This window comes from Branchiostoma belcheri, unplaced genomic scaffold, assembly GCF_001625305.1.
Source record: "Branchiostoma belcheri isolate BF01 breed outbred unplaced genomic scaffold, Haploidv18h27 scaffold66, whole genome shotgun sequence".
Taxonomy (NCBI): Eukaryota; Metazoa; Chordata; class Leptocardii; order Amphioxiformes; family Branchiostomatidae; genus Branchiostoma; species Branchiostoma belcheri.
This window is the reverse complement of record NW_017804309.1, coordinates 360335-384618: the sequence shown is the minus strand read 5'-3', so window position 1 is coordinate 384618 and position 24284 is coordinate 360335. Positions and strand designations below refer to the sequence as shown.

The window sequence follows — 24284 nt, the reverse complement described above, 5'->3', positions numbered from 1 at the left end:
TGTAAATGTAATTTCTGTTTAGGTGGACAGGTCTCGCATTCAGCTTTGTTTACTTAGCACTTCAGGATATAGGAAAATTCGAATGTAACATGCAGTAGGTTGATGACAAACCTCCCCCTCCAAGCAAAGTTAGAAACATGGACACACCAATACAACACTCCCTTGAGATAAAGTTATTTTGTAAATTAGAAAACATTGCCACGGATCATATATATTCATAGCTTTATTTCTCATTGGTTTGCATAAATACATCACTGTAAATATTGTAAAATGCACACTTGTACTTTCATAAATTAAAAAAAACTTTGCTTTTTATTGGCTCCAAGTGATGCGGTCTGGTGGGGTAGCTTTGATTTGTCTTGGCAAGGTTTAAAAATAAAATAAAAAGATATACAACAACACACATCTACTATCAATTTAGAAGGCTAGGAAATAAATACCATCAAAATGCTCAATCATCTTTAACCATGTTGACATAATATTTTCAAAGGTACTTTTGTATAAACAGACATAAATGTTGTTTCCAACAATACTGCAAAATGTACAGTCAACAGCAAATCATAACTTAATGGCAGACAAGGCATTTGCAGCAATGGGTTATGTCATTGATTTGATGGGCTCCCAACGCAGCAGCATATCTGTAATCCCCAAGCAGATGTTGGGATGGAAGGTTGTCATTTTTCCATTTTCTGAGCTTTGATGACACTGTACACAAGGATTCTGTCTGCAAGATGAAGCCTGTCAGTCAGAAAACATAATCTTCCACCCCAACATCTGCCTGGAGATTAGCATGTATGGTCACGAACCTGTTGCGACACAACTCTCACACTAGTCAGTTAATATGTCCAGTAAGACACTTTCTTCTTGTAACTAGCAACATTTCTTCCCCAACATGACTGTATGCATACCTCAGACACATGCGGTAATTGGTTCACAGTTCCACTGACAAATCATTGTTTCAATGCAATGTATTTTACATTCATCATATTTTGCTATTACATGTGTAACTAGTTTGCACCACAGGTTGGACAATCCTTTTGGTTCCCCAGATGCAGTGACTCTTTAGTAAGCAATGTCTTTACTCCATTTCTGGATATAGACTAAAATCTAGCAATACAAGTATGCTTTACATATTTTCAATATTTGCACCTTCTTTGACACTTTTTAGGAATTTCTTTACAGCAATATTTGCTGTTTTTTCTTCCATTATTTCGACTTTTTAAGTGCTTTATTTCAGAAAGAAGAACCACAACACAGGTTAGGACTGGACAAAACATTGATTGCACTGAAGAATGCTGGGACATGCAAGGATATCACTGATTAAGGTAAACTACTGGTCTCATGCTGATTTACTCTGCTGCTGGTCAGAAAACAGCTGTTTAATGTGACTATCTGCCACTAGATTTGTAGGACCTAAAACATTTCAAGTTCATTTCTGGATAAATATACTTCATTTTTTGTCAGTTTTGAAACTACCTCTACTGGTAATCATCATTTCTAAAATTCTTCCATCATAACCAAGAATCTCCTCACTTTGCAAGAAATTAAAAAGGATGTCTTTCCATAAATTTTCCAACATTTAAAAACATTTTTTTGGCATGGACATAAATTATACACATAACTTGCAGGTATGATACAATGCCTTGGACAAAATTCAGCTGTGAATCATTTGCATCACATCTCTAAAGCGAACACGCACCCGTAGACTGTCAGGTAAGGGTTCAATATGGGCAAGATTTCTTCCAAATAAAACAAGTCTGTTTCCCATTCCTGCAACATGGCTGGTTTAGATTAGAATCAGTGAACTTATTCCATGGTGGAGTAGTCCTCGTCTCCTGACGGGTTGAACCTGTTGAAGTGAATGTCGAACTCCCCGTCCTCCGAGTCCATCCCCTCAGACTGTTCCGACAGCGAGCGGTCGGCGGCCTGCCAGGATCGTGTCTTCTGCTCGTACTCGGAGACGGGGGTCCTGTGGCCGGTGGAGGAGGGGGTGGAGGCAGGGGGACCCACTAGGGTGGAGCTGGAGTCGTCCTCCGTACTGTCCACCGGGATCTGGTCATCAGGGTCGATCAACCGGTCCAGAACTGGGCAACAACATGTCATAGGTCAACTCAAGAGTTTAACCTCTTCCCGTTACCTTATCTGGTATCCAATACAACTTTACTGCCCTACAGCTGCCTTAGTGGCTAAACGTTAATCAAATAATAAAACAACAAGATACAGGCTAAGTGAAGATAACTCACCTTCTATCTGCCTTTCTACTCTTCTCAAGTTACCAAGAATGGCTGCAATCTCCTGTGGTGACATGTAAAGAGCTTGTTAACCTTTGAGAGCTTTATATACAGAGATACACATTCAATTTGTTAGATTAACTCCTATATTCACTTTTCCTACCTTCAATATTGAACATACATGTATTTCAAGAAAGGTATTTGCAAATTTCAGATGCAATAGGGTCCCAGACGAGTGGCCATTAGAAGCAGAAATGTGCTGAAAATCTTTCTAACGACTACTGAAGGCTACCTCCAGCAGACTGACTCACCTGATTGGAAGACTTCAGCATTGGGAGGTCACCATCATCTCTAGACTTCACATCAGGAAGGGGCTGATCAGGTCCGTACACATGTCTAACAAAAAAACAAACCCACAAGTATGTTTAATCAAACACAACTGACATCTATCCAACAATCCAACAAACTACAACCAGAAACAAAATCTACCAGGAATCTACTAGATCTACCTTCCTTTTTAAATACTAAACATACTTGACCATAATCAAAACATCCTGTCAGATACATTTGTACATGTACACAATCCTCTGTTTGTAAGTTGCCATATGACTAGACAAGAGGTTTGAAGATGTGACTGACTTTGCTTTAGCCACGGTCCTGTCAATGGTGAGCTTGATCTTCTGTGAAAGCCGGTGGACAGAGGTGATGACCAGATTGTCCAGTGGCTGCAGGAAGAAAACATAAACTGAGCACTGAAATAATAATTATATACAATGGAAAAGAAAAGTGTACTAGTACATGTACAATTTGTAACTCCGTGTGTAAACATGCATGTTTTGAAGATGAAAGAGCTGGTGATGAAGAGGGTAGCAAACCTCTTCTTTCCTCCACTGCCGTCGTTTACTTGAGGTTGGACTCTCCTTTTCTCTGTCAGACCCTGTAGTTTGAAGATATACATGTTCAATCAAAGGATGGCAATTCAACTCAACCTCTACCACAGCACTGACATCACTATCTCATATTCTATTACTGTAAAACTGCTCATAATGCAGCAGTAACTAACTAAGTAACGCTGTACTTCCATCTTTGTACTTTTGCATTATTTAGAGTACAAATGTATCAGAATTTAACATGCTCTAAATCTAAGATCTTCCCAAACAAAGATAAAATAATCCTTTCAAAGAAAACAATTTCTGGGTTTCTTTGCTATCTTATCCTTCCAACTTCAACCTGGGATAATATAAATAATGCCAGAAAGCTGGTAAATTTTTGAAATCCAGGTGCACTGACCTCCTCTGGGTCCCCCTCCAGACTTGGGCTGTTTAGACATGCTGTCTTCAAAGATCCTCTCTACCAACTGCTGGAACAACACAGAGATAAAGTTATCTTTCAATACTAGCACAGACAATGTTATCTCCGATCCATTACATACTGCAGTTTGTGATGTACTGTCAATGTAAGGGGTCACCCTGTCCAAGCTCCTGGGCCCCACGTTTTCTTGCTGACTTTAAAAGGATGCTACATCATAATTGATGGGCCAGTATCAAAGACATACTGTTTTCTACATACCGGTAGTAACAAACTTCCAACACACAAACTTGCCAACAGATAGGCAGGCTGTTAAGAACAGTGATGTCCAGTTGAAAATTAGGCTTAGTCCAATTTTTCTTGTGTTGAAAGTTTTTTATCTGTCTACTTCACAGCAAAGTCAAATGGAACATGTTAACTGAAATTTTCCCCTTGCAGACCAAGACACACCAATCAAATTTGAAATGCCCCAATTAGATTTCAGGCCAGACAGTGTCTCAATTACAGAGAGGAATATCAGATTATGGGCTCCACTGAAAGCATGTACGTCAGAGTGACCTCACTATTTCTATCAATGCACGATACCTCTGGGAGTTGGTGTGAATCAGTGCAAATGTAATTCTTTCTGGGAGCATACAGTAATTCTATACTTGACCCTTAAAATGACAGTAAGCAGTGGGCATTCAGACATGGCACACAGGATGTTCAATGCTAATCAAAAATCTACATCAATTACAAGTATGAGCAGGAACAGGATAAATATTGCTTAATCCTCGTCCTTTACATTATCTACTATAGTTGGAGTTACAGGACAGTGAAAAACAGGTCTTATAGTTATAACTGAGGATGAAACTTTCTCTCAAATCACATTTCATAACATGCAGGCTGTACTTCTAAAGTATTATGACACAGTTCCACCTTTACTCCAATTACATTACCATTCTGAGGCTGTAGTGCATATTAACGGCCATCTAATCGTAGAATGCTAACCTTTGAACCCTTTGAATCCATGTGCAACTGCAACAGAATACAAAATACAAAGTATGTCAACGGAAAGGGATCTGCACGTGGAGGAAAGGCAGTGGGTAGAGGGAAGGCGTGTACCCAGCACATCTCCGATGTCATTATTGTGAGCAAGTCCAATAAAAATTGTTTCAACTCCAAGACACATTAGACAATGTTCTCGCATGAACAATGATAATTCACAGGTTACAGCACTTCAATATACATCAGTCAAACCTGTACCAGTGACCAACCCTGATGAGGACCAACTGGCCATTGTGCCTTCTTTTGGCCCTTTAGATTATTGTTCCCATTGACCTAGGCATTATAAATCCTGTCTGTAGTGGTCACCAATTTCCTTCAAGTTGCTTGCGTGGGCACCATAGACAGGTTTGACTTCATCAACAAAACACTTGTTTCTTCAACATAAAGAGAGTCATTACCATGGGGACATTTTACACACCTCTTTCTTAGGTTTCCGTACTCCTGTGAGGTGTTTAGCTGCTTTACTGGCTTTTGCTGCCCGCGGGAGGGTGGCATATTTCGGCTGAGCGATGCGAGACACAGTATGATGACAGGAAGTGGACAGCAAAGGAAAAGCAGAAATGAATACAAAAAAACAAGGTCAACAGAAGTCACGTCAAAGGCAGCGAGAAGGAAACAGGAATATGTACCGGTATGTGTCTTTGATAAGAGCAGGAAAAATGACACAAGGTTCTCAGGATAAAAAAACTGAGCAGAGAAAAGAACTGAGTTGAGCAGGCTTTAATTCTGCTATGACTACAGCTATGTTTTATCCTATCCTATATTGCAGGAGACAGCTGGAAAAGGAGACAGAGAAAGAGAGATAGAAGAGAAACTTGGTATTTCTTTTCAATTTCACATCTATCTTCAATTTCAAAACAATATAATGCCGTTCCGGATTATTACAATCAATTTGGAAAGGAATAAATCTCACAAAGATTTTGTTCTTCTAAATTTTCTGGGCCATCACATCGGTGGCTGCAGAGAAATTTGGTCTTACAAGTATCAAGAACAATGAGCAGGAACTCAGCTGTCCCAGGGAACAAAACTGTCCTTTCACACAGTGTTAGACAGACTGATGCGAGTAAAAATCATCCATATCTCTGTAGTACTCTATGGTGACATCGTCATCAACTCACCTTCTCTTTGCTGTCCATTCTCTTCTTGGGTACGTGTTTGGCCCCATCGTCCGACTCGGTCCCCTGGGCCAGGATGGCCAGGTCTGCGGCCAGCTGCTGACTCAGCCGAGAGATCTCATCAGTTGTGGATCGGCCAGGCTCAGGAGTGGTGGCGTAGCCTTTCCTGGACCTGTTGGCAGAGGATTCCTTTGGTCAAAGTATTTGAACCACCGTTTATTAAGCTTTATCAGGTTAGCCTTTATATGAAGGTAAACTTCTTTAGACACAACCAAAAGGCAAAGAGTAGCAGATTTCAAATGTGCAGATGAAGGAATCTGGCAAGTTGCAGACACTTTATTAGTAGTGGTACGTAGCAATTCGTTTGGTTATTCAAAGCAACTTTTACTGTTAAGGTATTTGTAAATCCGTTACAAGAAAAACATACACTGAAGCAGAGTAGAGCAAATAGCATCATACAACAACAATCTTTAGTAGATGAGAAAGATGTCAGTGAAGTGTTACAACTAATTGATAAAGGTTCACCAGCATTACATTTCATGCTTCACTTCAGCAGTAAATCATGTCACATAGCAGCAACTTACCGGTAGTAAGTTTTCATACTGTAGGATAATCGTTCTAATCTTGATATACATCTTTAAAACTGTAGACTGTCATATCATTTTTTGTGTGCATAATATTGTAAAATGCAAAGCAAACTCACTTGTGCAAGCCTTCGTTTGAGGTGGACTTTTTTCTGTCACCCCGTCTAAGCGCCCGTGCACTATCACCAAACGACTTAGACCGCTTCACCCTGCTCTCTGACCTGTCTGTCGTGTCTCCCGCTGACTCAGTGGATGACCGCGAGCCATGGTCTTCCCAGTTGTCCTTCCTTCTTCTCCAGACACTGCCTCCTGAAGCCTCCGCTGCCTCAGACTTCCGTCTCCACACACCCGACCCGCTGCCCTTCTCCGTGGAGGAGATAGATTTAGACCTGCTGTGACCCTGTCCCGAGGCTGTTCTCGTCTTAGCCTGTGGGCTGGCTCGGACGGACCCCTGCTTGGGCTGACCTGAACCCGCTCGGGCAGCTTTAACGATCTGTCCCCCTAAACTCAGGTCGCTCCTGTCGCTCTTGGGAGGGTCCTTCAACCTGCCGGCGCGAGGCTTGGACAGTCTGTCGAGCCGCGCCTGCATCTCCATCTCGCGGGAGGACTTGGCGCTGCTGGGTCTGGGGCGGGACGACGTGCTGGATGTCGACGCAGTGCTGGCTTCAGACGGGGTTTCTGGGTAATCCTCCAGCTCCCCGGAACTGTCGGGTCCACTCCTGGCCGAGTCGCTCTCCAAACGGTTGCGCCGGAGGAGCGACGCTCGGGTTGGTCTAGGCTTGGGGAATGTACCGGACTTGTTCACCTCCATGGAAGCAGATTTCTGTAAGTCTGTTGGCCTGGATTTCTTCTCTCCTCTCCCAAGGCTCCTTCTGGTTGGAGTGCCCCTGGAAAATTCTGGCGACCCGGCAGAAAACTCGATGTGAAAAGCTGTTCCCCCGCCCTTCTCAGTGATACCACTCCGTCCAACTTGAGTGTCTGCATCTGATGATGACAGAACATCAGAAATGGTGGATGACCTGTCCCCGTATGGGTCAGACCGTCTCGACTCTCTCAGCCTCTGTTTTGCTGACGTGTCTCTAAGTTTGTCTCCATCGTGACTGCGTTCCCAGTGCTGAGAGCTGAGACTTCGTCTGGAGGCAGACTTAGACTTCATCACCCCAACGTCTCCGTCTGCCACACTAGTGGTGCTGACTGTGTCCATGTCAGAGTCTCCCGAGGACTCCCGACCCCTGCCCACGTGTCCAACAGGGGACCTTCTGCTCCCCTCTAACTGACTCTGAGCCTCAGCGTGTCTGGCTTTTACTCTAGACTCCAATGCAGCTATAACACTGTCAGTGTCCTTCAGCAACACTGCTGTGTCTAAACTAACATCGCTGGCTGCATCTAAAACCTTCATCGTGTCATCTGCTGAAGGCTGCAGTTCCTTAAGAATGCTTGGCGTGTCCTCATCCAAGGTAAAACTCCCCCTCCGTATTCTTCTCTCCCCCTCCAGCAGTTCTGATGCCCTCTCCCTGTGCCGAGACTCTTCTGACACAGCAGACCCAGGCGGGTACGTGGACTTCTCTACAGGCGGGGTGGTGGTTCGGCTGGACGGCTGAGAAGAGGATTTGTCCTTAGGGATGGCGGGGAGAGTTCTGCGCTTCCTGCCAGTCTTTGGGGACTCCTGGGATGAAGCATCCGAGAGCTTTCTTCTTGGCATAGCCGGCTTCTGATGGTCCATTCCAAGTACATCTGTGGCACAAACAACAATGCACACACATTTAGAATACAGTATAGACTATTACTGTGGCCTTAAAGCCTGTCTGTCAAGATACAACCTGCAGAACAACCTCATTAGAAAGGTAAGTGGAAGCTATAACAAACATTCCCCTAACCTCTGTCAGTGACAACTAGTGCAGGGGCCGGTGGCATTCCAGCCTGCTCCCCCTCAGCTGACGGAGAAGTGGTTTGGTCTGCACTGACCCACTGGTGGACCCAGCTAGGAGCACTTGGGGGGATTGGACCAACAGGACGCTGCTGTAGGGGAGGAAGGGAAGGGGATAATACGTGAAAAAAATAGGACAAGCTAGCCACATCATAGAATGAAATAGAGAGCTTTCACTGCCCTTTAATTTGACAGTTTTGCTTCATACAGAATTTATTGATCATGGATGCTTAAATTTGTAACACAATGCTGTTGATGCTACCCTATTCTAAAAATGGTTTTCAAAAAAGTTTTGAGAAAGATTCTTTAGATATTTATCGATTCATTGACAGTTTCAGGCCAATGAGCATGATGGACAAGTCTTCTAGATATTCATTCACTATGGTTTGGAGTGAAAAGGACTTGTTATAGTATGAGCGCTGGTCAACTTTCATTTTAAATTTCTATCATTAGACAAGGCAAATACATGATTTCGAATTATCACATGAAAGCTACCGGTATAGGGATTTTTTACTGCCATTAAAAAGAATAGCTTTATGAAACCCTTTCACTGGGTATAGATGAAATGATACATAAAACGACACTACATTTTGAATGAGGGATTTGACGGGGAAGAAAGGGAGAAATGGAACAAATGAAAAGGAAAGGAAGGGAAACATCATACCTTGTGGTAAGAAGATGTTATCATCAGAAAAGTATCATCCAGAATGGTGAAAACAGAACATAATGTGAACAACAGTAAATATATTGTGATAGAAATCAACTCTTGAAAGAAGACACATCAACCACCATGCACATATGAGAAAACAAACTCAACAGATCAAGCATTATCAACCAAACATTTCACTGTTTCCTAGGTACTAGGTCATCATGCCATGCAAAACACAACAAAATTTCAAAATTAGGAAAACCTCAAAAACTGTCTGAAAGCCTTGAAGCATAGGAAAACAAACCAACCTATTTTAAAGGCTGGACAAGCAAAACTGATCATATGCAGGTCACATGACATTACGAGTAACACAATGGAATGTTTCCAAAATCAGCACCTCTACCTTAAATGGGGCATGGGGTGTCTAGGGGATTACTTAAATAGTACATGTATCACTATAATCTCTTACAGCTCAGCAGCAGCATTTAAAACAGGTTTTTCCACTTTTGATGACAAACAAACAAACAAATGAATCAATTACTGAGCGGCATCCTAGCTCTTGAAATGAAACATTGCTGTTCTGGTATCCAATAGGGGGTAGAAGTATGGGGCAAAGTGGGATGAAGGGGGGAGTCTCAAGTAAACCTTTACGGTAGAGTTGTGCTTTACTCTATACACAGATGGCAGGCCTCCTGCATGCAGGTCAAACCATACTGGAGGGTGGTGCACACAGGCCGTGGAGATGGAAAACCGAAAAACTGCTGAAAACAAAAAAACGTGAGGACCTTGGGCTGCTGGCTGGCTCGCTTCCAGGAGCCCGTGAAAATCACCTCCACCTGACCGAAACCACCTGACTCCGCCTCGGCCGAGGCCGGGTGGTCAGCCTGGACAGTAAAAGCAGAGAGTCCAAAAGTCACAGAACAGCCACCAGGGGCACAAAGTACAGAAACATTTCCACGGAAAATGTGTTCTAAAAACTGAAGAGTGGACATGGTGGATGTGTACATGGATGTATGCGGCTGGAGCAAGCAGAGCGATGCGGCAGCTGGCTGAACATAAACTAACACAAGGCGGGTTGCACAAACGGATGAATGAAATGGGGGAGGGGGGCAGCAGGCCCCTGTTTGCTGCATGGTGTCTCTGACAGTCTTTGGATGCTCAGAGACCAAGCACAGAGGAGAGAGAGAGGTAAAGACAGGCAGTGATGAGGCAGTCAAAAAAAGCCTTCATGGATAACAAAGCATGTTAAGCTCTCAGATGTACATGTAACATCTGTTAACAGTTCTACTAGATTGTTAGTCTACAAAAAGCAACTTTTGCCTTGAAAAGCTGTCATTGGAGGATAGTGGACTGTCCCTACTACAAGAGGAATCACAAACAATTGCAAGAAAAGAGTCAGAAAAGATGAAGGGGGTTCTAAGAACCAAGGGGAACAAACTGAAGGTGTTGACAGACAGCATGACAGTTCCCTCTGCCTGGCCTACCTGGTTCTCCACACCTGGTCCCTGGATGCCAGGCTCTGTGGGAGACTCCACGTCCTAAACATAACACACAGGGAGGTATCATGACATATACTGTAATTCCTGATTTGTTCACTGTACTGATAAGTTCACTGTTTTCACTGTCTCTTGTGTATAGTGAACTTATCATTACAGTTAACAAATAATTCCTGGACTTTCTTTTTCCTGCACTTGTCACCACCGTGAACATATAGTTCCGTGAACATGTCCATTTTTCTCAGACCGTGAAATTTTGCTACCGTGAACATAAAGTGAATTACAGTATTCCACAACAAACAGATAAACATACACATTATGTAAATATGTTCTGATGATTACTGTCATGGCCTCCCTAACAGTATCATTTCCCATGCCTTTCTGTGTATAAGTGGTGGTGATCATTTCCATTTCCCTTGGGCCATATAGGCCACTATAATGGGGATTTGTTCGACTCTTTCTCGTAAGTGCTGAGTGCTAACCAGATAATGCAGTATGTACCATCTTTTCAGTCTTCTCTTAGGCTACTGAAGTCAGTATTGATCATGTCTAGACTATGGATAGCTGAAATAAATTTGAAATGAATGGGAATACCATTTTCCACTTAAGTCTGAATACCCATCACTGGCCTTCCTTCCTCATTCATCGAGAGGTTATACTCATGCATGCCTTTCCTGATCTTAAAAATTTAATGCATTGCTTCAAACCTTCTATAAAGTCATGGGCTGATTACAAAGCCTGGTCCTGATTGCCTACAACAGTGGGAGAGTCAAAGCACCATAAATTTGAAGCAAATCCATAACCAACTGACCTTTGCTGCTTTCTGTGGCTCCCCAGCCTCAGTGACTCCAAACACCTCGTCTATTTTTCTTCTGGCTTCTTCCACTTCAGGGTTAGGTTCATCTAGTTCTATAGTATATGTGCCTGCATCACTGGTTCTGTGGAGTAAGGTATAAAATAGCTTTAGGACATAAAATTGGTGATGAAATGATTTGGGAACAATGTAAAGAGAAACGAACAATGGTTTTGTAACTACAAGACTGGTGATTTTTTTCATTGGATTGGCTGAAATTATGGAACACTCAGATTACATGTTTAGGTCATACTTGTACTTACTTGTCCTCCTCACACACATCCTTGTCAGGGTCCACAGGGTGAGCCTGGGCGTCCTCCTTACTCTGTCTCTTCTTCCCGCTGGACGGACGTGACCCTGTGTCCTTCTCTCCTGCCTCTGCCTTACCCTGCTGTGGGGACGCCCCTTCCGTGCCTTTCCTTGTCTGCACCTTCTCAACACTTCCTCGAACTCCAACTTTTTTCTCCTTCAGTGAGTCGGGGTATTTTGTCTTGGGAGGAGTCTTCCTGTCGTAGAAGTCTACCGTGAAGGAGCGTTGGTCCAGCAGCATGTCCTCAGGGGTCATCTTCTTCCTGCGATGGAGGTCGGCCTGAGCCAGGGGGGACATCTCCTGCTGACTGCGCTGCTCCTCCGGCCTGACCCGGCCATGGAGGTGAGGATGTCTGGACTCAGTCTCCGACTCACTTCTGGTTCCATCCAGGTGTTGGCTTCCTAATGTTTAGTGGCAGACATTCATACAGTAGGATTAGATTAAGGTAACTAAATATAAACCCTGGCATGAATGTGAGTCTACACATTACATCTACATTACAAAACTACATCTGCAGAAAACGACAGACAGAAACATTTTTGCAGTCTAATCTTAATGGTGTTGTGTCCATGCCCTTACAGTTTATCTGTAAAATTTGACAAATCTGTAATGACTAACACAGACAAGTGAAGTGTGTCAACCTGTTTTGCTCCTACTGGACACTGGCATGTCGCTGTGCACACTGTCATCATCAGTAACATCACTCTGGCCTGCTGGGCCTCGTCTCCAGGACCCACTGAACATGATCTCCACCTGTCGACTGCCTTCACGCTCAGTCTGGGGAAACGACACCATACAGAAATCAGGTACATGTAATATGAAACCAGCATAATTTTCTACAGGCTGCATTTCTATGGGATATATCAAGGCATAAAAACATCTGAGTGCCCTTGTAGACATTTACCTTGTGATAAATGTACCAAAGATAACCATTTAGCTTAAAAAATAATGATGAACAACTGTAAACTTTTCCAGGACATACTAACCTCCAGATGTTCTGACCTCCTCCTGCGGTGCATGCCCCTGGGGGAGGACAAGGTCTCGTCTGCCCCCACCCCTTCCGTCCTCTCCTTCCTCTGCTGCCGGTGGGAGGGCGCAAACTTGCTCACACTGTCGCCAACGCTCAGCTTCAAGGGCGACGTGTCGTCCAGGTTCACGGTGAAGCAGAGGTGAGAGTCCTTCTTCTTCAGTTCCGACATGTCTTTACTGGACGGGTTCATCGGAGAGATGTCCGTCTGCTGGAAGTCTGTGGCAGGAATCTCAAAGTACTTGTGTTCCCTCCTGGTCTCATCCATCCGCTCCAGGACCGCATCTCGCTCCTTCTGCTCCCTTCTCAGGTTGGTGGAGCCGGCTGGAGGAGGGCCCGCTCTGCCGTCACCGTTGCCTGCAGGTGACAGAGATACAAGATGGTGTATGAAAGAAACACCTTTAACCCATGCACCAGTAATCCTTCACAATAACCAACTCCCTTTTCTGGTATGCTTAAGATGTTCACTGACTTGTCTGTAAACATATTGTACTGTATAGCAGTCATGTATCCATGCTACCATAGAGGGCTGACTGATACAGAGAAACAGGCACCCACTTTTAACACCTGGTGCAGATGCTGACCAAAAAGTAAGACTTTTAACAAACATCTATCCCAAACCTACACAGGTCCTGGTGACATTACTGCCTATTTGTACCTGAAAGTACAGACCTTCCCTGGGATATACCATCTTTACCTGGTGACTGAAAATGGCACCTCATTCTTTACCAACCCTAGATGGTCATGCAAGACAGACGAGTTAGTTGGAGGACATGAAGGGAGGGAAGGTGATGTGAAACGGCTACCTTCTCTAACAGGCAGGTCTTTGTGCCCCCTTCCATTGACCTTAGGGCCTGACCCCACCCCCTCCTCCGTCTCTCCCCACCACTGGGGCTGTCCGTACAGGGGGGTGCCACGCTTGGCGTGGGGAGTCAGGTCTGCAAAACAAGGCATGAAGTCTAGAAAAGTATATAGGCATGCTGTGAACTGTGGCTGGGAGAAGTGGGGACATGGTACACAGATGGGGACAGGTACACATACAGAAACGTCCTCAAAAGAACAGAATGAAACAGAACAGAATAGGTAAACAAAGCAACACGATATTGAAAACCTGTTTTTGTGCATTCATGTGGTACAAGACCTGAGCTGGGCATGCACATTACAAGAATGCAGTGTTCTTGTTTATAGTGACTTGAAGTGCTATGAAACATAATATGCAAGCCACTGTTACGTTCCTAACACACATGCACGGATCTTCATTCCCAGAATTTTCCCTGACCATTTGCAACTGTCCTATAGCTAACTACCATAGACATATTGCACATTGTATGCTGTCATGGCATAGGCAAAATGATGGAGGGACACACCTGGTCTTGTGCAGCAAATATGCAACAAGAATGTACCTACAACCATGCATGGAATGACAGAATGAGGGAAGGAGTTAGGGAGGGGATACCTGATGGCGTTCCCGTACTTTCACTAGTAAGAGACAGGGGGGACGTCAGTGGTCTCCTGAACCCGAGAGCTTTCACTCTCAGGCTGGGTACTTTCACTTTTCAGGGGTGATTCCACCTCGGGGGACTGAACGGCAGGTGGGGGGTTTTGCGTGTGACCGTGAGTGCGGGTCCTCTCCGCCGCGTGGGGCGCAGCGCCCGCCTCGGACACGCTGTCCTCTGCTTGGGAAACACACTCTTCATCGGTCTGTATCCCAATGTCCACTTGGATGGAGGGAAGGAGAGAGAGAGAGAGTTCCAGGAAGGGGAAGGAGTGATGAGAAGAGCGGATCAGTGATGCTATATGCCAGAAATGAGGTTCATGGCTTAATGGTAGGGTGCATGTTAACTGGTATGATGCATGATTCTATGGAAGCTTATGATATACATATCTTGGTATAGGGTTGAGCACTAGTATAGTGCTGTATCTATTGGCAGTTTTACCGAAGAAGCATTTAGCTGTAACAGGTTAAGAAGAATGCTAAAAACCCTTGTCAGTATATGATGTTACCTTTGCATTAATAGTGCACCCAGAGTGATAGCGTCATTGAAGATGGTACAATGGTAAGAAAGGTAAGAATGTAAGGTATGGAATGGACGGCCCTGGTGCTGCTGTTTTCCCTGAAGGGAGACTGTGTGTGTACTGAAACACTCCATGATCCTTTTCCCACATCAACACAAACCTGATGACACTGGGCTTCTCCTCATGTCCCTGACCCTTGACCCGTTCTGAGGAGGCACCTTTGCTGATTGGTCCTTCTGCTCGTAGGCTGGCGAGGCGCTGTCACGAGGACGGGCGTACGAGTCATGGGGCTGGTACACCTCATGTCCACATGTCTGCAACACAACACAATTCATCAAGCTTACTCAGAACAGATACTTAAAAAAAAAATTAGTGTACGATAATGCATGTAAGAAGATCAAAATAGAATAGCCATCTTTTCCTTAATCTCTCACTTGTAACTTCCTGTCTTGACTTTTGATACAGAAAAATCCTCTATCCTCTCAGCAATAAACTTACCACAGAAAAACATACTGTGACACAAATCATGAGTTCTTGGTTCTTCATAAATGAAAAATCATTGGACACTAATTATTACTTTCCTAATGATTCTTACTTTCCTAATGATCCTAAGTTCTATTATATGCCCTTGTTATTTTAAGAGTCTAGATGAAATACATTACATATCACATGCCATAACACATACATAAAGTGGCAAGATGACAAAATGGAACTGAAAACATAGAAAGAGACAGTGCAAAAGGAAGACAGTAACAAACATGCACTTGAGATGTAGTGGGACAACACTTACAAACCCGGTGGAATGGCTGAAATGTCCAGAACACAGAGAGTAAGCAGAGTTCCCTACCTCACAGTGAGCATGGTAGAAAGGAGGGCTATACGACCTGCGACCTTTCAAGCGCCGAGCTACTAGCTCTGACTTCAACTATACACAGGACATGCAGAGAGAGGTCGGGAGGGGTAGAGGTCAACACATGGGGACCAGACAGACAGGAAGAGGAGAGAACAACAGGCTTGATAAATCTTCAAAATAACAAGTGGGACAGAAAGTCACAGAGTATACAAGACAGTTTATGCCTTCTTCAATTTTCAGTTTTCGCATTCTTCAAAACATGATTTTCAGAGACACTTCCGTGCTCCCAGTGTTACATGTAATTATTAAATCATGTATACCAGGGATATTTGAAGTCTTCATTTGAAAACAAAATAACCAAGGATTATAATGTATCCCCCTGTAGCATATAGCCATCCTTTTAAATATAGAGGCCACAAAGTCCGAGCTATTATATACTAGATGAAAGAACAGCCATATCACCTGTTTCAGCTCCCATGGCTCTCCCTTATCTTCTAAATGTTCAATTCTAAAAACGTGGTGATGTGCAAATAGTCAAGGAAAGAAGCCAACAAAGAACAAACATGTGCTATCACAGACTTTCAATATACATGTATCAAAGACTTTCAAACTGTAATCTCATAATATATTAGGCAGTCTTGCTCTTCCAAAACAACCTACTAACACTGGAAGCTACACAGTATATAACCATTTCATAAGTACACGTAAAAGGATATCATAACCAAATCGAAGGGTGTCCTTCTTGTGTAATGTGACGTAGGTCTCCTCTGGGATGCGAGTTTCATTTAGAAAAGTCTGTAAAAAAAAATTTAGAATTTAATATAAACATCTAAAGAATTTGTTGTTCACCCTGAGGAATCCAACCTACTATGGCACAACTTGCGTGGTTGTGTGCCAACACCTACATCTTCATGTTAAATGTTGATGACAAACCGTTCACACATGCAAATGTAACCTGTGACTTTAAGTGTCAACAACAACAATACACAAATTCTGTTTGAAAAGGATGTTTAAGCTTTTCTTAACAGTTGCCTGTGAGACAGGACAGCACACACGAGATAGTGACAACTGCTCTACATATTTCACTGTCGAACCAAATGTAGCAAATCATGCCTCAAGAAGCACTAACTGTGGTAATGCCCAGCTTCTCTTGAGCCATTAGGGTAAGTCTATTCTTTAAAAAACAAGGCTTTCCTGACATGCAGTGACAAAAGAATACTGAGAACAAACTTAACGTTTTCTTGACCCAAGTCAACAAAAGCAAACAAGTCTTAACCTCCAGTTCATCAGGAGGTTGCTGCAGGGCATGGCCTTGTTTACATGGACTAACATACACTGTACTGCACAACACAGTACATAGTCAGCCAAGAATGCAACATACCATAATTACATAAAGCTTGGGCTACAGAAGCCCAGTCAGTATCAGTATCAGTACAACATTTATCTTTTCTAATGGATTTTCTATACAGAACAGGTGGTTGCATACTAGTATACCAGAGGTAAGACAACAATCATACACTATATTTACTTCTTACCCCATTTAGACTGCCAAGGTCTTTCACTTTGTAGACGTCTTCTGCCAAGTCATACTTGATGACAGCATGCTGTTTGTCCACCGATCGTGACTGTTGAACCAAACACATGTAACAACATTACAACACCATGTTCACAGAGCCTTAAATTACATGGCTGCTTATCTTAAGCAAACAATCGTTAACTGTATTTATCACCTCAGATATACCCATAATTAACACACTTCTCACTGGAAATGTCCTGTCAAACAGTGGAGAAAAACTGGTTGTGCTCAAAACATGTTTCCCCAATTTCCAAAATATCCCTTCCGTGAGCTTACTCACTTAAACTGCATCCAAACTGCATTTAAACTTTGCTTAGGCCACTTTGACTTGAACAAAGGCAGACAATCATGTATGTAATCCAGTCAACTGTGAAATCACAGCTAGTCAGGTGAGCTGCTGTGCATGTAACACCTGCTAGGAGGGTGTCGCCTTGTAGTTGTCATGACAATAAGACAACTGGTTAAATGCTGGGCCCATACAAAGTGCTGGTGCCTCAGTCGGGCTCACATAGAAACCAACAAGAGTTTTTAAAACACAATGGTCTGCTTCTCTGTTGGCCGACTGATTAGCAGATTTATAAGGATTAACGTCAGGGTAAATAGACCTGTGTTTTCATCAGGGATTGCTGTGTTTGGCAATACTACACGAACAGCCCAGGCTAATAGTAATAGCTTTTTCCAATATTCTGGTTACTTTTTGTACCTTCAGGTATTGATCTTAAAACACAAAATGCATGTAACTCTCTATAATAGATATACAGAAAACCTATACCTGCAGATATAGCAAGGATGTTATAGGAACAGCACAGAATGGTTGTACTACATTCATATGGTCTGTGCAAAACCAACATTTCAGAATAGTGGAAAAGCCTCGCCTCCATCCATTGTGCCAAATGTGTACTTAGGCCACACCAATTTAATTTCTTGGTTAACGGATTTTGCTAGAAAAAAAATGGAGCGGGCGGGCGAAAAAAAAATAAAAATAAAAATTTGAGACCACCTGCCATACAGCCATGTAGTAAGCAATCCATTAAGTTAAGTTACAAAATGATATAAGACATTATATTAGACACTTAAATTGAACTGAAAGGACCATTACTACATGTACATGAGCACTTCTCTTACATCCCTTTACAATTATTCGTATTATTTTGCATGATACACATCTTTACTGCATGAACAACATGTCAGTTGACAAGACTCCCATCCAATTGGTTTCACTTTTATTCATCTTTCAAAGTTCCAAAGAGTGGTTTAAATCAGGGTGCTCTGTTCAGATCCCATTGTTTTCTTAGTTCAGGGCACACAGCTGGGCTGGGCATTCTATTGTGTCTGGCTGATATGGAAGTTATTTAGAGCTTGAAATTTACAATATCCTAAATATATGCTTTAGACAAATTTCCAGGAATGTGTAAAAGTTATTGGCAAAAGAATTAACTACTTTTACAGATATTTTATTTCTTTTTTATCTTTCCCCAATTCCCTAATACTACCGGTAGTATACATTTTATATTTCCCATTATACACTTTAGGTATGCTACAGCTACATTATACATAGCCATAATTCAAACAAATAGCCACATTGACACACTCTTCAAGTTGCCACAAATTCAATGGTCTAGGGTTTCACTATAAAGTCTTTGATGTATGGGGATTTTTATTTGTAGGGGGAACCATTTTATTAAAAATTTAGATGTAATAATTCATACTTTATTTGCAATCTTACTCCTATTTATAGGTATCTAAATAAGATGTAACTTTGTTAGAATGCCACATGCACATGTAGTATTTTTCACAGAGTAATTTCTATAATCCAAAGAAACTGTTTCCCCCTACTCGAAGTGGACTCTTCCGACCATGAGAAAGTTGCTTTAGTGAATGGACTTACGTTCATGGAGGACTTTTTACTTTGCCCAATTCCCATGTTTGTGGTAGGATTTTATACTTTTTGAGAGTAATACAGTTTGTGATGCCAGAATACATTGTTATGTCGTGTTATTTTTACATATTCCCTGGAAAAAAGATCGTTTTGATGGTGTGTGTGCATGTGCCGCCCAGGCCGAGTTTATTCGTTCGGCCGATTACTTTTAACGCCCGTTACTAGCACATGTTTCCGACACAATACGTGTTTCTAAATGAAATATAATATACATGTATATCTAAAAGGGAGATGATATGTTGTTACAGACACGATGACTTAATAAATCTGCCGTACGTTTGACTGTCGTCAGTGAAGTTTTGTCCCATGAATGGTGACATGTGCAAAGGGGGTGGGGGGCGAGTTCTATATCAAAATAATTTTTTTGACGAACTTTTGAAGAGGCGACCTAGCTTTCCGAACAAATTGCACTCAGAAAAATGTTTCTGCCGTGAAGCAATGTATTTTTAACGCTGTTAACTATGCCCAAATTTTGAAAAATTACAACGTACGGCGACTGGATTTTGGGGCCCCAATTCGGGACCCGAGAGTATGGATTTTTGTTCTGTTTTTATTTTTATTTCATTTTGGCAAAAAAACGAAGCGGCGAATCCGTTAACCAAGGAAATAAATTGGTGTGGCCTTAGTGATAAAATTAAATACACACCTGCACACGTACAATACAGTCTCATAATTCACCTGTCTACCAGGTGAAACATGTTGGTGACAAAAGCAGTATCATTATTATTAGAGACTAGAATAAAAAATCTGCACCTCAAGAATACCAATACTAATTTCTTGTACACATCAAATTTTTGTGGATATCAAAACATTAAGCAGGTAAGTTGATCACTGTTCTTGCTTTCAGTACTGAATACCGTTCATTTAAGTTACTGTAATAATAAACCGTGTATATGAAATCATGAGGTATAATTAAAAGACTACTCAAAATAAAACAAACAAAAGATCTTTCAGCATGGTAATTGACCTCCTAACCTGTAGAGAAGGGGCATTGAGTGGTTCAATGGGGTTTTTACCCTTCTACAACAATGTAAGACACCTAAGATCAAAGGTCAATCTGTATTAAAGATTTGATATAGTTAAGAAGTGTAAAATAATGCTCCTTCATAAGTTTCAGCTTTCATCCCTGTTTACATAGAAGTGAGACAAAATGGATGATAATTACAGAAGGTGCAAGTATCTTATAAAAACTTTTAAATTCAAAGGAAGAAATATCATATATATATATAAATATTTAGTCATAAACAAAGCTTAGCTTGTCTCTTCAAGCTCCCCACCTGTAAGACCATTTCACAGTCCTCTCGGCCGACAAAGATCATCTGCTGGCGCAGGCGGTACTTGTGCTGGTCGGCACCGTTGCCGCTCTGTTTCTCCGAGATGAGATACCAGGCAGCCATGGCTGCCGCCAGACCTGTTCCTGTGTCCAGTCACTACTACTGCATCATGCTGGCTGATGTACGGTTATGTTATGTTAGGTAGCGATGACAGCGTTCACGTTACATCTGAAACACAAGAGAACTGCTTGCAAATTTTTGGTTGGTGAGGAGCTGATAGAAAGAATGCGAATGGATAAAAGACAAATGGTATTGGACGAGCTTTTCTAATGATTCACCTCTAAAGTCTAATTGAAGAACATTTTCTGGTATTCTTCAGACCTCCTGAAGAGCCCCAAATAATCTGTAGTCAAAGTAGATTATCCCTTTTCAGTGTGTTAAGGATAATTTGATGCAAAACAAAATTTAATTTGACCTGCATCACTTTCAATTTCAAGGGGATGTGGAAGTATATAGTATATACTGGTACCATTGTCTGTATGGAGGTGAACTACTAGTACTGGTTTTATTGCTCAGTAGCAAAGACCATGATGTCCTCATGTTTTTTGCTAGTTTTCTATCAAATGGTAAATCAGAATTCTTCATCCCTTCCTAGCCAGGTCAGGGAGTTCATCCTTCATTTATCATGTTGATCTACCAATTTTCTAGCCCAAAACAAAATGGTCTTTCATAAATTGCAATTAACCTCCTTGCACGAACACAATAACAGCAAAGCAAATCTGGGCAGAGGGGATCGATACACAAGATTCCCTAAGTCATACAGTAAACCTCAAAGGATATCACTGGGATAATTTTCTAGAGTACATACAAGTCTTCTGCTTATACGAGATGTAAGTTTAAACCAATATCCTAACCAAAGCCCAATAAGCTTACATCCTTTGAAAATGGCATGCCTAGGCCACTTATTTGTATCTCCTTTATTATAAGAGGAACTTCCTGTTGAGACTGATGAGCAGTTGGTAGAATAATCAATAGCACTAACAAGAATCTGCAATACACATTAGGATGCTTTTACAATAGACTGCCACATATGGTTTGCAGCAATCTAGGCATGAACAGTCCCGATAGTTTACCCTATTGTCTTTGAATCGAAAAAAGTCAGTTCCAGTGTCATGCCTATTCATTAATTTCATGATCTTAAATTCAAATGAGACGCGACAAATTTTACTTGGTAGACTTAATTTTAGAAAGATTCAGAAGACAGACATTCAATTTCTTTACCTTAAAAATGGTTGAAAGAAAACTGCTCATCACTCTCATAAAACATTCATTCCTGAAATTACTCTGAGATTTTACAACCACTCGACAGCCCCCTTATGTATTATAGAAAAGACATCATGTTTCACATTACAATTTAATCAAATCTGCAATACTATCTCATCTTTTTCATCCCAGCATTCAGGCTTTGTTTGGATGCTCTTTTCCACACAAACTATGGCAGAATGATCATAATTATCTATAGTACAGATCTCAAAAACCAGCTTTCTTCTGACTATAATGTATTGTCATGCTTGTCATTCACAGAAACCAGTATCTCAAATTCTGTAGTACAGAAAATATTTGTACAGCTTGTAAACAAGAAGTTATGGGATGAACCAATAAACCATTTTTGAAAGCTGAAACTGAGACTAATTGTGCGTGGGATGAAGAATAATCTGATTTCCACACACACACAACAGTGAAAAAGGTTACTGTTGGAAGAAGGTTGAATAGATTGCTATTACAGGCAAAGTCATTTGATATTTACCTTAAGAGTAATATGACATGGCATGCCATTTTAGGTTCTCTTCAGAGTAGAATGTTCACACCCAGCAAAGAAATCATTTGTGACTGTGAATCCATTACTTGCTTGGTTTGGTTTATTACTTACTTGGAACAAACATGTTTCCAAAGGATACAGCATTTGTATACTGCTGATTATTAATATCAGGTAACCATAAAGGCAGCTCTCTTATATCTTATCATATATGCATAAAGATGTATCAAGACAACACAATTCCAATTATCAATTCTAATAGTAATAAGGTATTCTGAGTCATATAAGTATACCGCAATACCAGTAGATTAGTTAAGGGCAAAGACAAGGGCAAAAGACATAATTATAGAAGATATTTTTCTCTGGGGCAGATGATGAGAAATCATCTTTGAATCTGAAGTTCTGAACGTAACTCAGCACAGATCAATATAGTAATACAGGTACCAACTGAGGTGCAGCAATTTCAAAGCAACTCCCAAAGCTGCCATAAAAATGAAACCACATGAAGACAGAATGCTGATGCTAATGTGCACATGATTAGTGCCAGCAAGAAGCGCGGCAGCTAAATTTCATGCATAAGTGGGAGACACAAGTGTTTGTTTCCCCTCCTGTGGTATCCGTTTGTCACCAATAAAACCTGCCCACTTGTGCTAAAGCGCCCACAAAAATGTGACCTTGTCAAAACTCAATCATTGAGTGGCTGCACATCCCACAATGTGTGTACAGTGTACAGCCCACCTATTGACCCTGTGCCATGTGGTTCCTGTGGACTGCTGACTGACATGTGCCATTTCTTCTCACACAGAAACCTTTATAACAATTTCAGTAGATGTTTGTATAGGCTTTCTTAATTCATCATTCCTGCACAGTATATACTAGTAGTCTCAATAACCTGCTGTTGCTGGTATTATTTGAAACTAACCACATAAACCAAAATTTAAGCACCAAAAGCTGATTGATTTCAATTTTGCAATCATATTGTGATAATTCTCACTTAAAGTTATAGTACTTATACCGAGACACAATATTGTCTGACTTAGTGCATACACTACAGTAGAGATGGAGAGCCAGCTGAAGCCCATCATCAAAGAGGAGAACATGAATTATCAGTGATGTTTTATCACCTGTCGTCTCCCTGTCAAACAGGTGTCCCCAAAACTGGGTATCAACAAGCCAAGAGGAGGAAGAGTCTTCCAAGGTTCAGCTGTCCACTTGAGACCCCCGATATGATCCCTGGCCTAGGGATTGGATGCTAACATGCCATTTTAATGAAACAAGGCAGTGGATGTGCCACATCACCCCGGCTGGCCAGACATCAACTGCTACGTCATGCTCTATAAATAATTCACATGGAGTGCACAACATAGGCAGGCTGGCTGGGAACTCACCGACAGGATGATCACAGACTGGAATATGAATGAATGTGGTCCTGGGGAATTGAATTATTATTTCATGACTGAGGTAGGAATGAAACTGCACATACATAGGAGACTTGTACTTTTAGACAAACTAGGTAGTCAACATTAGACAGACACAATCCGCCTTTTTTTATGGCAGCATACACTCTGGATTAGATTTAGTAGTACTCGATATTTTTGCTCCGGGGCTGACGAGTCGAGACATGTATGACATCTGTCATGTCATACTAAATCATATGTATATGTGGTATAAACGGGCGCGGCTGCGCTTGAGTTGCCTCCAGGCAAACTGGGGTCACCGGAAGATCACAAGAAGCTGTATCTAGTTCCTGCTGGCGGCAGGCGATCTTCAGGAGGACATGTCCAACATCCCTCTCCTATCCTGTCATGTTGTCATCCTCCTCCTCACCGGAACCACCCATCACTATACCTGCCACTTGTTCCGTGCCTCTGTCTGTCACAGAAACACCTACATGTGTGCTCAAGGGTTCAGACAGAAGGAGAAGGCTCGTGGGTATCACACTTACCTCTTGTGGAAAGCTAGGCGGCTACTTGCGGGGAGAAATTTGTCCCTGGATTCGATAACAACTGGCAACTACCGGGGGAAAATGCAGGAATTTCGCTAGCGGAAAGCCGTAATGGCAACAACACGCAAAAACAGTTATGTATATATTCGAACAATCAATAGATTGAGTTATTTGCTTATAAAACCTATATTTTATTACAATGTAATTATAATATAAAAATTACGTGGAAGCTTTTGAGTTATCGGAATAATATGGTAATTTTTTACAATTTTGTGACACTTTTCTGCGGTGTACCGCTAGTTGCCATTACTGTTCTAT

General features: G+C 41.9%; 1 protein-coding gene across 17 annotated transcripts; it reads right to left on the bottom strand.

The window, feature by feature from the left end:
• Positions 1-68: 68 nt before the first annotated feature.
• On the bottom strand, positions 69-24069 carry LOC109483724 (centrosomal protein of 170 kDa-like). 17 transcript variants are annotated; one of them, XM_019786775.1, is made up of 25 exons: positions 23967-24069; positions 20209-20433; positions 16952-17041; positions 16133-16211; positions 15879-15940; positions 15411-15488; positions 14724-14877; positions 13354-13485; positions 12507-12904; positions 12162-12297; positions 11474-11921; positions 11169-11295; positions 10346-10399; positions 9647-9745; positions 8163-8301; positions 6405-8019; positions 5705-5873; positions 5005-5088; positions 4530-4556; positions 3522-3591; positions 3107-3168; positions 2871-2956; positions 2543-2627; positions 2244-2295; positions 69-2084 (listed from the first exon to the last, which is right to left on the bottom strand). In XM_019786775.1, the coding sequence occupies exons 2-25, from the start codon at positions 20326-20328 to the stop codon at positions 1807-1809; spliced, it is 4644 nt and encodes a 1547-aa protein (XP_019642334.1). In that variant the 5' UTR covers positions 20329-20433; positions 23967-24069; the 3' UTR covers positions 69-1806. The 17 variants fall into 17 exon arrangements, with proteins under 17 accessions (XP_019642334.1, XP_019642335.1, XP_019642336.1 ...); XM_019786776.1 differs by having other exon boundaries at positions 3522-3588; XM_019786777.1 differs by having other exon boundaries at positions 4539-4556.
• Positions 24070-24284: the final 215 nt, after the last annotated feature.